The sequence below is a fragment of the Oculina patagonica genome, chromosome 6, assembly GCF_052425735.1.
Source record: "Oculina patagonica isolate OP01 chromosome 6, crgOcupat, whole genome shotgun sequence".
NCBI classification, from domain to species: Eukaryota; Metazoa; Cnidaria; class Anthozoa; order Scleractinia; family Oculinidae; genus Oculina; species Oculina patagonica.
This window is the reverse complement of record NC_135763.1, coordinates 11089990-11103933: the sequence shown is the minus strand read 5'-3', so window position 1 is coordinate 11103933 and position 13944 is coordinate 11089990. Positions and strand designations below refer to the sequence as shown.

The window sequence follows — 13944 nt, the reverse complement described above, 5'->3', positions numbered from 1 at the left end:
GAGTGAAAAATTTTAGTTTCCAACCCTGATTGCCCGCGAAAGCAGACGCACCTCGGCTTGGTTCACGCAGCGACTCTCCTTGAAGATGAGCCACGAGGAGACAATAGGTTTTAGAATGTTCGTATCCCTCTTTCTCTCATTTAGCAAACAAATCTTTCATCAGTAAAGATAAGGAACTACTCACTGCCTACAAGATAATAAGCGTTTTATTCTTGAATTCTCTGTTTTAGGTCATCATTTAAGTCATTCCTAAGTAAACTTGGACATAGCGGCGAAGTGGCGATCAGGGCTCTTGAACAAGATGATATGGCCATGGAGCATTAAAGAATGTCTAACGGAATTTAGCTCAGCCTCCTACCAAGTGAACAGTGTCTAATTGCTCTTCAAACGCCATCTGCTGAGTACCAAGCACAGTTTATGAAAGTTGAGAGAACGATCACTCGTATTGTTACAAGATAAGAGGAATCGGAGCGAGAATGATTGACAAAGTTGTACATACCCATTACCACAGGCAGACCACCCTATGTGTTCGTGGTTTATAATTGTTCACATAAGGTTATGTTGAAATCAATGGCGCATATAGAAGATTTATAAAGAAGCATTACGTCGCCTTCGATTTACTACAAAATATAAAATTTACTCTAAATGATTCAATAAAACTCATTCAACTTATTAAATCATTTAGGGTAAATTTTATAGTTTGTAGTAAATCGAAGCCGACGTAACGTTTCTCTATAAATCTTCTACAGTATTTGCGCCATTGATTTCAACATAACCTTATATCAACAATTATTAACCACGAACACATAGGGTGGTCTGCCTGTGGTTATCTATCTATCTATTAGTAAACAGACAAACAAATAAAAGGAGGATTTCATTGTTGTTGTTTATTTGTTTCTTTGTTTTTTTTTTTTAAACTTTTGATAATAGAGCAAAGTAACACTTTTTAGTAGAAACTCAGCTGTGTTCTAATGGAAATCCGCGAATCTGATTGGTTCTTCCACTGTTTTCTATTCGCCGATAGAAAACAGTCGCGCGCGCGAGTAGCTCTTTAAGCGGTAAATTTTCTTGATTTTTGTCTTTAAAGTGCACAAAATTCTAAGTTTTGGACTGCAATCCTTTAGAGTTTCTACTAAAACAATTAGACTACTCGCCCTCGTTTTCTCTGAGCGATAGTCAACTCGGCTGCGCCTCGTTGACTATTTGCTCCTAGAAAACTCGGGCTCGTAGTCTAATTGTTAAATAGCAGTTCATATTCAAGCCGATGTTTTTACCGGTCAAATGAAACGATTTCTCTGAGATTTACACTCAGCGTAATTAGATAGGACAAGATTAACTTACGACCAAAATTTCACTTGATCAGGCCTCGTGAAATTACTTTTCAATAACGTTTCAAAAAAATTTGATACCGAAATTTTATTATATATGCTCTCACAGAAATTCTTAAAATGTCACAGACCATGAAAAAAGTATTTTTAAAATGTCGAAGATCCAGATAGCCTTTTTCCAAAATTATCCCTTTATCACAAGTATATCGGTCTTGTGTAAAATAAGTGGTTACGTCATTGCGTTGAAACAAAACTTATCCTTTCTTTAAAAACTGTCATCTTAAGTATAGCTTTATTGATCGGTTTTCAGTTCAAAGTTGAAAGGTATCGTCACTCAAAAGCCCGAGCGAGCGTGACGGGAGGCGTGCGTGACCTCATGCGTGACCTAGGGCCCAAGTAAACATTACCAGGCCGTCGGAGCGGACAAGTGACGGTGCAGAATTTTAAGTTTATACTTTGCCGTAAGCTATATTGCAGTAAGATCTGTAACTTTATCAAAGAAAATGAGTCATTTTTCGAAAGGATCCGAAAAACCAGCACACAAAGGAGAAGGCCTTCGTCTTTACAATATGAGATTCTGTCCATTCGCGCAGGTAATGTTGTGAAAGCGCGAATTTGTGTGTGCGAATTACCTGGTGTAATTTTGTGTACAATGGGCGGAATATGTAAGCGAGCGCAAGCCTTAAATAATATTGAAAATTTGCACCAGAACTCAGTTGTTAGTTTGGCTTGCAGTCATTTTCTATGAGTCAGTACTATTTTTTTTGTTGTTGTTTTGATATATAATATGGTAATAATTTTAGCGTGTTTAAATTTCACGCACGCGTACGCGATTATTTTGAAATCACGAAAATTAGTACTAGCGAAATTCAGGGCGTATTTACTTGCAACAAACGCGTATTTAGCACACTTTAAACGCGTGCCAAAATGTTTATGTCATGTTTCTCTGTCCGTATTAAAGATTTTGTGTCGTAACCTGAATTTAAAATATTTTTGCAGAGAGCCCGGCTCGTGCTAAGGGCAAAAGGTATCGAGTTCGAGTCGGTAAACATCAACTTGGGGGATAAACCAGAGTGGTTTCTTGATTTGAACCCAGCCGGAAAGGTACCAGTGATTGAGCTGCCTGATGGAAAGGTCATTTCTGAATCTGCAATCTGCTGTGGTGAGTTATGCACCTATCAATGGTTTGCCCCAGGATGGGGGGGGGCACCCCCCGGGGAATTTGACATTTTTTGGAATCCAGAGTCGAACTCCCACCCCTGGGCACCTAGTGAATATCAAATTTCACTACCCTGGGAGGCTTCACGATGTCAAATTCCCGTGGGTTGCCCCCCCCCCCCCCATCCTGGGGCAAACCATTGATAGATGCATTAAGCTTGAAAAAAGGTGACCACCGAACAATATATACCCAATATATACCCAAGGAAAAGGGGGGGGGGGGGGTCCTGCCATATGCAGGATAGGGTAGCGCTCCTTTAGTACAATAATCCCTGGGGTGTCTTTTTAAGGTCATGATTGCTTGGTTTCTCATCTTGCTAGTCAATGTTCTACTCGGCCATTATTTTAAGGTTTCCTTTAATATAAATATTTCTTTTGACTTTGACTTTTCGGAAAGATTCTTGTGATACTGCCCATTTAAGGTGGCTCAAAAATAGTTTCCTGCCGAATTCAGTACTTCAACTTTGACGGGTCAATACTAAGACTCTCTCAGTTGACGCAACAATGATCAAAAGATCAATTTGACCCAATTTAAGAACAGAAAATAAAAAAATTGGTACCCTTTTAGGGACTGGTCAAAAAGTACAGGGGGGGTGGGCCGGAGCAGAAAGGGGGTGGGTCATCAGTTTTTGAGCCCTCGAAAAAGGGGTGGGTTATGAAATTTTGAACTACACGAAGGGGGTGGGTCATCTTATTTATACACTAACTTTAAACTGTTATAGTTCCAAGAAAAGCTGTATTCATCAGTATATAAAATTCTCAAACTCATTAATAATTCATCTAGTTAAAACAAAGGAAATCAGAACCATGATGGAGTTTGGAAATCTGATCTTAATTAGCATAGATTTTGACGATTTTATTTTTCCGTTGTAGTTTTAGTTTCGATTGAGAAGATATATCAACCACTCGACAGAGTGTTTCATCACATTTCAAAACACCTCGAAGTTCGTCAAAAATACTCCGCTGCGCGTTGTACTTTCAACTCTCTTCTCGGTGCTTGGAAATGTGATGAAAAACGCTGTCTCGTGTTTGATATATTACTTGATAAATTTCTCCATGTGAGCATTTTTTAATCAATTTTTAGCGGTTTCAGAAGGCCCAAATATAAAAATTTCCCGGGGGAGCATGCCCCCTGACCCCCCTACACGGTTTGTGATCATAACATCAGGTTTGCCTGTCTCTCTTCAACATGCATAGATTCACGCTGGACTTTAAGCCTTTAAATACCAGTAAACTCAAACACTTTGCAAATATGAATGATGGACAGTGGTTGTAGTTTCTGTTATCAATTTCTGTGTAAAAATATGAACTCTTCAATAGTTGTTTATGAAATAATATTACATATACTGTTTCAGGTTTCGCATATGTTTGTGTCTAAATTTTCCCATGGACTTTACACAGAAATATGTGGAAAACTTACAACAGACTAGTATATTAAAGAAGTGATGAATTCATTCTCCTTTGCTGAGTTAAGAAACGGAAAAAGACGTACATGGAACAGCAGTGTCCATCAGGGAAAATCGGGGTGTTATATTTAGGGAATTTCACTTAAAAAACTTATGTCAAATCAAAAACCTTCAACCCTTAACGGATAATATAGAAAAGATTGGTTCCTTGATTTTTTTAGCAAAGGGGGTGGGTCATGTAATTTTTAACCCCCTACCAGGGGTGGGTCAATCAGTTTTGAGCCAGGAGGAAGGGGTGGGTCACAAATTTTTGAACCATCACTTTTGCAATTGCTCCGGCCCACCCCCCTGGTACTTATTGACCAGTCCCTTAATTACCTGACATGACCTGAAGTCACCTTTAAACGTCAGGTAACTACCTTACCTACATGGTCTATATACTGACTGGTTTTATATTTTCTTTCAAAAGATAGCATGAAAGCTGATGTTTGTTGCCATTTCAAGTGTTTTTGTTTTACTCACAGAATTCCTGGAGGATATGTATCCAGAAAAGGCACAGCTATGTCCAAAAGATGCCTTTGAAAAACACAAGCAGCGAATACTGGTTGAAGTTTTGGGAAGCAAGGTATTTGCTTGATTTTGAATGGTTTAGTAAAATAACGTTTTCATTGATTTAATGACTATTCAGAACAAGTTTTTAAGACTGCAACAGAACATTCATGTTTCATGTTGTCAGCTTTGATAAAGAAATAATACATTATAGAAATTGCTATTTGGCATTACATACTGTAAAATTCTGCTTATAAGCCCTCAGGGCTTATTCAACTGCGTAAGGGGTTCTGGATGGGCTGCTAAACAGAAGAGCTTTTATCCAGGGGTCACAGGGGAATGGGGGGCTTAAGTGGAATTATAAACATTTCAAAATGAGCAACAGCAAGAGGAAGAGCTAGACAATCAGCTTGCTGCATTTGATAAAGAACTGAAAGACAGAAATAGCAAATTTATTGGAGGTGAGCTCTCACTGATTTTTAAATTAACAATCCATTAAATCCTTTGATGGGAAGATTTGCCGGTACAGATTCAAAAGTAACTTGTTAAAGTTTGAGCAACAAGTAAAGTGAGATTCAGCCATTCCATTTTCATCCATTTTCTTGGTCTTGGGGTACTTTACCACCCATGGAAAAGAGATTTGCTCAATGGGCTATCAAAGTTGGTTTTATATGAAGGATTCATTACAGCAAGGAGCCCAAAAGTGCGACTGCTTTTAATTGATTCGCCCTTTTATTATGCAAAATATATCCCAGATATCCAGTCAAATCCTCAGTCTCTGATTGGATAGTCTGCAAACAGTAAGAATGTGAATTGATTAAAAGTGGTCACGCGTTTGGGCTTCTTGCTGTAACAGATAACATACCAGTATATCCTGTTAAAAACCGATACTACCCCTTTTCCCCTAGACTGCCCACAGCCCTCTATTTTTTCGTGTTTTTTCGATCGATGAGCGCGCGGTGAGAACAGCAAGAGAACTGGACGCCAAGGCAAAACGGAAGAAGCAAGGGGGTGGGGGGCGGGGAGCGAAAAGGCCCGCTTCGCTCACTTCCCGCCCCCCTCCCCCCGCGCGCTCGCACTTTGCGCTCGCTTCGTTTGCTTTTTTACGTTGAAAAATCGAGAGGCTGTGGACAGTCTACTTTTCCCTAGGCATTTGCTTTAGGTCATAACAGTGCATTAATGTTAAGAGCATTTGAACAACGTTTTTACCCTGGGGATGAAATTTTGACCAATCCAAAGTTCAAATGCCTGGAGTGTGGGACGGGTACCTAAGAGGTAGGAGGCAAATTGCTGTTTCAATTTGTTAATTACATAAGCATCTTTTGGGCTTCAAAATATTTATATTAAGTTAAACCATTTTTTTCTAGTGCAACCACGCTTAGACCTACTACTTTTTACAACAATTTCTTCCTTTCTTTTTCATTCTGGGAACCCCTGTTTCCCCCCCTCCGTCAACCCCCTCCCCCCTCCCCCCTAGATCCCCACCCCTACCTTACCCCAAGTTGGTTTCTTAATATACCCAAACGGTTGATTCTTGTTACAGGTGAAACTTCCAGTATGGCAGACTACCTAATGTGGCCATGGATTGAGCGTCTATATAAAATCACCGAACTTAGGGAGCGTCACGTGAGCAAGTTCCCAGTGCTCTCTGCTTGGTGCGCGGCCATGACTGACGTGCCGGCTGTGAAGGAAGATAGCTATCCAGCCGAGTGGCATAAAAAGTTCTTTGAAGAGTCTCGTACTAAAAATCCAGACGCGCAGCTTATCGGCATTGAAGAAAAAGCGTAAACAACATGCCTCATTTTCACGTTCATTTTCAATCTCGTCCCCAGATCCCGCGCTACCCTTAATCAGCGGAAGAGGAGCGCGGGCTCTGAGAACAAGATTGGCTCGTTTTGCGATATTCATACAGGGCGTTTATCTTTTCATATACTCAAAGTGCTGAACAAGGCGCAACTAAGTAAAAGTAAAAAATTAATTAACTTTTTATTACTCATACACTTAAAAAATTGTATACTTAACATGATTTAGCAAGGCATTTTTCACCCACCGGGGAAACACACGCAGGAGCACCCAACGAGAAAATTCAGTCAAAAGTCTTGGAATGTCCTTGTACTGTTTCCCGTATCGTTTAGGGCTTTTTTAACGCATATTTGTGTAAACTGAAACAGTTTTAACTGATTTAAAAATCTTTTCGGATTTTTTTGCTGGATATTCAAGTGGCAAAAACCTTTATAGGCAACAAAATCTCAGGATCACGCACCCGATTTGGCGAGTTTTTTTTCCCTTTTTGAAAATCGTAGATGGCGTTTTCCCGTGCCCAAAACCAACATTTTTACCGGATTGAAAACAACAGGTGTTATATTTCCCATATAACTAAGGTGGAAAGTGACATTTCACTAAAGAAAATCTGAGGAGATAACAGTCTGACCGAAATGATCCGTTGGGTGCTCCATGCACACTGGAGCTTGCAGGTCTTAACAGAGATGAAATGTAATTTTTACACATCACATAGCCATGTCATGTTATTTCTGGTCTATAATATAAAAACACTATGTTAATTCTCGTTTCATTCAATAAACCTGAAGAAGGCTTGGCCAGTTGGCCAGCCGAAATATTGTATTTACGCCATTTACACGTTGTCTGACCAGTCCTTGCAGTGTTTCTATATTTTATCTTCTTTTGACTGGTCACGACCTTGTTGATCCAACATAGAGAGGTAGTCTTGATCGTACAGGGTTTTTTGCAGTGGTTTAAACCTAAACTTGTAATAAAAGTAGAAATATCACGGTAGTATTAGAAATCATATCTCTTTTTTGAAATCATATGAAATAAATGTGGTCACAATGCAAATGTCGAAGAAAGCCCAGATCTTTTCTTTGCGAGTTTCAAACTTTAACACAGTTAATTGTATTCACTCCATATGCGCCAGAGACAAATGTCGCAGATTATTTCCTGCATCAACACTGCTTTTAAAGGTAGTGTTTTCGAGAATTAACTTGTGCAAATGAAAGTGAAAACACAAACCGGGGGGGGGGGGCCCCCCCGCCCCCCCGGGAACACAAACCACTAAAAAGACGTGTGTTTTCTTCCAATTTATATGTACTTTAAACATGAGTCTGGTGCTCGGGAGATTGCACTCCCAGTCCGAGTCTGACTTCGACCAAAAGGATGACGGCCTCTGGAAACGAAATTGACGACATATTGGCTATTATGTATCGCACATTTAAGACCATTAAAGCAATAATTAAATTTCTTACCCCTTAAGAGTCCTTTTCGAGGCTTTGGATATTGATGGAACGGTCCTCCATAAATCAGCCCGAATAAAAAAGTTGACCCCAACTTTTGTGGATAAATCGAGAAAATTAAAGAGCGAATCCCAACCAAAACTGTAGCACCATGCAGCAAAAGATGTTTGGCGTTTTCCCTTTTTTTAGGTAAGTTTATTTCACACACAGCTTGAATTCTATTAACTTAACCCTTTCACTCCTGACTTTTTCCCAGAAAACGCTTTTTATACCGTTAAACTTAGTTTTTGGTGCTATGATCCTAAAATTTTCCTAAGCTTTGCTAGAAAAGAACTTTTTCACACTGCAGCAACATTTTGTTAAAGATTCCATGTAAAAATGTACAATATTTCACTTTGGTGCATGCACATAAGCCAAAATTAAGACTCTTTTTCTTTTCTTTTTTGCTGAGCCGTTCCAATTTTTTTTTTCTTGCTCCACTTTCCTTCCGTTTTCTTTTCGGCTTCTGACCGCAAAGGACCGTAAAGGTTTTGACGTAGTCACTGGAAAACCCTGAAAAGGGGACCTTGATCAATTACATGCACCAAAAACGGATCGTGTTTTTCTTTGATTGTCTCAGTCAGAATGCAACCGATATTCAAAATGAACAGCCCTGTAGAAAGATGAATCCTACAGTAGCTCTATCAGCAAAAATCCACTGAAGTGCTAATTGATGACGTCACAAGTGGTTCAATGACCGCGCCTCCAAAAGGCCATTTCCGAGTTACCCTTTGCCTCTGTTTCAAATAGAGCCTAAGTGCGAAACCTTTCAAATGACAATGAGTTTGATTTGCATGAAAATGGACCTGTAGATGAAACGCATTTTCATATGAATGGTTTCGCACGTAGACTCGTTTCAGAAACAGAGGCAAAGGGTAACTCGGAAATGGCCTAATATAACGCCTAAATGTGCGTTTAGGAGTGAAAGGTTTAAGGAGGCTCGAAAGAGTTTCCTACTTTTGGTAACGTGTCCGACATAATAAAAAGTTCAAAACCAGTGCAACGAATCATACAGACAACTTTTTACTGCAGACTGCAGAGCTACAAAGGTGATGGGCCTACACGAGTCCTATCTTCGACACTTCGTTTAAAAGGTATATATATTTTGAGTATAAATGGAGCAAGAACATTTCCCGGTAATGCGAGCTTTCGTGAAAGCCGGGCATCGGAAAAGCGATGGCGTGCCAAACGGTATGTTATAAAATGAAGTGATATCATGTATAAGAAAGAAAAAACAGTTTTTAATCTCAGCCTGCATTTTGTACCCGGTCTGCAGTTAGCCTGTGAACAGGCTCTCCTGCGAGGGGCCTGCTCGCAGGCTAGTCTGCAGTCTGCATTTTGTACTGACCAATCGGTCATTTTTGGTCGTTCACTCTACGCCCGGACTCTTACCCTAGGTGCCAAAGGGGTTTTTTGCATTAAAGACACTATTTGTGAGCGTAATGCAAAAAATTACCTCTGGCACCCAGGGTACCGGACTCTACGTTTGTATTCGCAAGACTCAAAATTGTCTCAAGTTTTCCAATGTTACCACGATAAATAAAGAAACAACGATGCCAATAGACTGTTCACAGCCCTCTATTTTTTTTTCTCGCATTTTGCGGGAAGAGAATTGTCAGAGCGTGACGGAAACGTGCGTGACCAGAGAACCAACACCGGAAGTTAGAAAAAAGTTACGTATACCCGACCGGCGGAGCGGACCCAGTCACGGTGACGGTGCTAAATTCTAATTTTGACTGCCAGCTATATTGCAGTGTGCGCCTCTTAGTGTGAGCTGTAGTTTTATCAAAAGAAAATGACTCATTTTTCGAAAGGATCCGAAAAACCAGCCCTAAAGGGGAATGGCCTTCGTCTCTACAATATGAGATTCTGTCCTTTCGCGCAGGTAATGTTGTGTAAGCGTGAATTTGTGTTAAATTTCGGTACAATGGGCGCGAGCGCAAGCCTCTTAATATTGAAAATTTGTACCAGCCACTTTTCCCCAGTTGTTAGTTTTGCTCGCAGTCATTTCCTGTGATGTATTTGGCACGCTCTTACTTAATCCAGCCTTAATGTTTCACTTTTCGTAAGATTTTGTGTTGTACATAACCCCAATTTAATAACGTTTTGCAGAGAGCCCGGCTCGTGCTTAAGGCCAAGGGCATCGAGTACGAGTGTGTGAACATCAACTTGAAGGACAAACCAGACTGGTTCTTAGAATTAAACCCACTTGGAAAGGTGCCAGTGATTGAGCTGCCTGATGGAAAGGTTATTTATGAATCTGCAATCTGCTGTGGTGAGTTAAGGTTACAATAATGGTTTCTAAATTCATTTATGGTCATACAGAAGAATCCCGATTTTTTGAACCTCAATGCCAGCGGAAACGAAAATTGCTTCGATATCGCGATAAATCGGGTGTTTTGAGAAATCGGAGGTAAAATTAATAATAGTAATTAATCCTATGACCTACATAATTACAGAGAAATACCGAAAATTCGTTTAAGAAATCGGGATCCTACTGCACAAAGAGTAATTTTCTTAGTAATGGTTACCCAAGTAAGGGTTTGAGTGACACATGTCATAACCTGGGGATGAAGGGGGGGGGGGGAACTCCCATATGTAAGCTATAGAGGGTATGTGCCACAGGATAGGGTCGGTAATGGGCTTCTCAGTCTTTATAATTGCGGTTTTCTGTGATACGTGAACTCCAAAATTCAAAATCCAACTAACAATAATTATTATTGTGTTTTTTGCTGATTTCAATCATAATTATGGCGACAGCCAGCGAACCATGAAAAACAGTAACAAAATGGATCGAAATCTTCAAATCATAACTGACAGATGTAACCTTTTGACCCGGTTGAAGTGAACGTCTGTTTCCCGAGAGGTCCGCTACGATGATTGACAGCAGCAAAAAGCGTAAACTGTTGGTTGAGGATTTAATTTCAAAGTTTGCATATCACTGAAAACTGCAGTAAATATAAATTTGGTATCCCTTTTTGCCCCTCTCATGGTATTGTGATCCTAGTGAACTTGGGTATGGGGGGCTACTCCCACTTGAAAACCACTTCACAGAGTATATGTGTGGCATGATGGCGAGGTATGGTGTTTGAAGTTCTCAGTACTGAAATGGGGTCTGGGGCAGGGGTGCTGCTCAAAAAAAGGTAAATGTCATGATCAGGGAGGCTTTGCCCAGAGGTCCAACTCCTTACCCTTTTATATACCATTTTGACAGAACAGGCACCCCTTTCATATACCTTTTACTGAAAAAAGGTACCCCCCTTCATATACCTAAAAGACATGACATATACCCTAAATCTTGTGGTCATTTTTATGTAGTGTTTAATAAATTGATATGATACAGCCAAAAGGTATGTCTGTTCGAAATATTTTTATTGAAGGCCCTTTTAAATACCTAAATGACCGATATCCCTTCCCTTTCAGATACTTAAACTTGTGAAGTTCCTTACCCTTTGATATACCTGAAGCATGAAAAAGGTACCCCTTTTAGGCTGAGCCTCTCCATATAGGCCATTATAGGGAGTACCTCCCCCCCTCCCCCCGGGAATAGGGTATCCTTTTTGACGCTTTTTGGTATTGTGATATTGGTGTGGTCTTTATATCACAGGTCTTCACCTTGCTAGTATACTCACTGTATTTATATGCTTCAAAAGGATAACATGAAAGTTGTTTGTGGGTATTGACATTTTAAATGTTTTTGTTTTTTTTACTCAGAATTCCTGGAGGATATGTATCCAGAAAAGGCACAGCTCTGTCCAAAAGATGCCTTTGAAAAACACAAGCAGCGAATACTGGTTGAAGTTTTGGGAAACAAGGTATTTGCTTAATTTATTTAATATCATGGTTTGGAAAAATAACCTTTTCGTTGATTATGGCAAATCAGAACAAATGCTGAAGACTGCATCAGAACATTCATGTTTTATGCTAGCAGCTTTGATAAAATAAAGAAAAAAAATCAGTTTATAAACATTATGCCTAATATCATTATTGTTTTCAAAAAAAAGTTCAAAAGTTGTGACAGGGGTCAAACCGAAAATATCCTAATGTCCAAAGCACAAGCCATTGGGCAACCTGATGGAGTGTTGAGGAGTAACCTTTGATGGACTATCATCCCATCCAGGGGGTAACCACATGTAGACCTAGCCTGCAAGCATGCTCACCTTGGGGCAGGCGCTAGTAGCGAGCGTAGCAATAAGGCGGGGAGGAGACTGGTGGAGAGGCGCCAATAAAATGATGCCGCTTGCTGTCGCTGCCGTGTAGCTCTCGCACCCGCTCCCGCTCCCGTGTAGCTCTTGTGCGTGCCCCAAGGTGAGCCTGCTCCTATGTGTTAGTGGAAGACCTTAACATCTGTTTTATGTACACTTCTGCAGATCATTCCTGCATTTTACAAAAGTGTCAAGGGTGATGATGAAGGCAAGGAAGAGCTAGACAAACAACTTGCTGCATTTGATAAAGAACTGAAAGATAGAAAAAGCAAATTTATTGGAGGTGAGCCATCACTGCATGATTTTCAAATTAACAATCCAAATCTATGCTGGGAAGAGCCCCAAAAGTTTATTTGTAGTAGCTTCACAGCTTTACAATTAACTAAAGTTTAAGCAACTTAAAAGTGAAGTTCTGAAGCCAATTCAATTTGATATGTTCACATTACTCGGCTCAGGAGTACCTTACCACCCACAGACAAGATAAAGGGTCCTGAAGGAGGGAAGAGGGGTATAAATACCCCATTTCCCATCCCACATTTTGCCCCAATACCACTTCCCAGCCCATTTTCATTTTTTTGCTTGTGATATTTCCCAGTCCCAGTGACCACAATCCCATTTTCCCAGTGAAAATAATATGCAAATTCACTGTTCCATGTTTTACCCCTCCAGACCCCACAAGATATTTGCCTGAGAGGGGCTATCAGTTGAATTAACAGGTGCATATATTCCCCTTCTCCTGGCATTTGCTTTAACATAGGTCACAACAAAGCACTGGAAGTGAGGGGCATTTAATTTGACAAACATTTTTGACCCTAGGAATGAAAATTTGACTAATCCAAAGTTCAAATGCCTGGAGGGAGAGGGGGGTACCTAAGAGGTTTTCAAATTGTCATTTCCATTTGTTCCATACGAGCATCTTTTGAGCTTCAAAATATTTTCTGAGGGAATAAGTTAAAACGTTAACATTTTTTCTAGTGCATTGACACATAACATGTACTTTTTAACATTTGTCCTTTCTTTTTCATACTGTGAACCTCTTCCCCACCCCCCGCCCACCCCCCCCCTTCTCTGACTCCACCTAATCTCCAACCCCACCCTACCCCACGTTAATATGTAAATATACCCAAACGGTTGTTTCTTGTTACAGGTGAAACTCCCAGTATGGCAGACTACCTGATGTGGCCATGGATTGAGCGTCTATATATTATGACCGAACTGAGGGAGCGTCACGTGAACAAGTTCCCAATGTTCTCTGCATGGTGCGCGGCCATGAGCGAGTTGCCGGCAGTGAAGGAAGATAGCTATCCAGCCGAGTGGCACAAAAAGTTCTATGAAGGGTACTTTGCTGGAAATCCAGAATCACAGCTTTTCGGCATTGAAGAAAAAGCATAAACAACATGCCTCATTTTCACGTTCATTTTCAATCTCGTCCCCAAAGCACGCGTTAACCTTGTTCAGCGGAAGGGGAACGTGGGCTTTGGAAACAAGATTTGTTTGTTTTTACTTTTCTTTACTTTACTTTCTCATATATACAAAGTGCTGAACAAGATGCAACTTCATAAGAATTAAAATGTAACTAACTTTTTAGTCAGAGCTAAAAAAAAATTAGGGATATCACATCAGTACAGAAATTTTATCTCTTTTTTTGAATTTATATGACATAAATGTGGTATCAATGCAGTGGACGTGGACAGGAATGCCCTAGTGTTTCGTTTGCTAGGTTCGTTTGCAAGTTTTAATACAGTTGTAGCTATTCCATATATACCAGAGACAGATTGTTACCAGCATCAATCCACACTGCTTTCCTATATTTTCAAGGTCGGCAAAGTGTCATGTTTTGAATTTTACTAGTTTCTTTTATACAATAATCGCCGCCTCACTGTTTGCTTTATAAATAAAATGTATACACTATGGGGGTCATGCGTCTATTTAGTAAAAAGCATAAAACAAA

The 13944-nt window shown here is 40.1% G+C and overlaps 2 protein-coding genes and 1 long non-coding RNA gene across 4 annotated transcripts in view; all 3 read left to right on the top strand.

The window, feature by feature from the left end:
* Window positions 1-845, top strand: part of LOC144658658 (protein MMS22-like) — a 46518-nt gene extending 45673 nt beyond the window's left edge. The window contains exon 39 of the mRNA XM_078519119.1: window positions 231-845. Coding sequence (XP_078375245.1) covers window positions 231-324 — 94 coding nt within the window. The 3' untranslated portion in view covers window positions 325-845. The remainder of the gene's footprint in view (window positions 1-230) is intronic.
* The window catches only part of LOC144658707 (uncharacterized), a 24066-nt gene extending 16934 nt beyond the window's left edge, over window positions 1-7132 (top strand). Inside the window, exons 2-3 of the long non-coding RNA XR_013571763.1 lie at window positions 4893-4962; window positions 6045-7132. This is a non-coding gene — a long non-coding RNA (uncharacterized LOC144658707). The remainder of the gene's footprint in view (window positions 1-4892; window positions 4963-6044) is intronic.
* LOC144658695 (glutathione S-transferase omega-1-like) lies at window positions 1766-13944 on the top strand. Of its 2 annotated transcripts, none has more exons than XM_078519171.1 (5): window positions 1766-1921; window positions 2328-2490; window positions 4477-4577; window positions 12159-12276; window positions 13141-13944. In XM_078519171.1, the coding sequence occupies exons 1-5, from the start codon at window positions 1832-1834 to the stop codon at window positions 13383-13385; spliced, it is 717 nt and encodes a 238-aa protein (XP_078375297.1). In that variant the 5' UTR covers window positions 1766-1831; the 3' UTR covers window positions 13386-13944. The 2 variants fall into 2 exon arrangements, with proteins under 2 accessions (XP_078375297.1, XP_078375296.1); XM_078519170.1 differs by lacking the exons at window positions 1766-1921; window positions 2328-2490; window positions 4477-4577 and adding exons at window positions 9517-9673; window positions 9901-10063; window positions 11503-11603.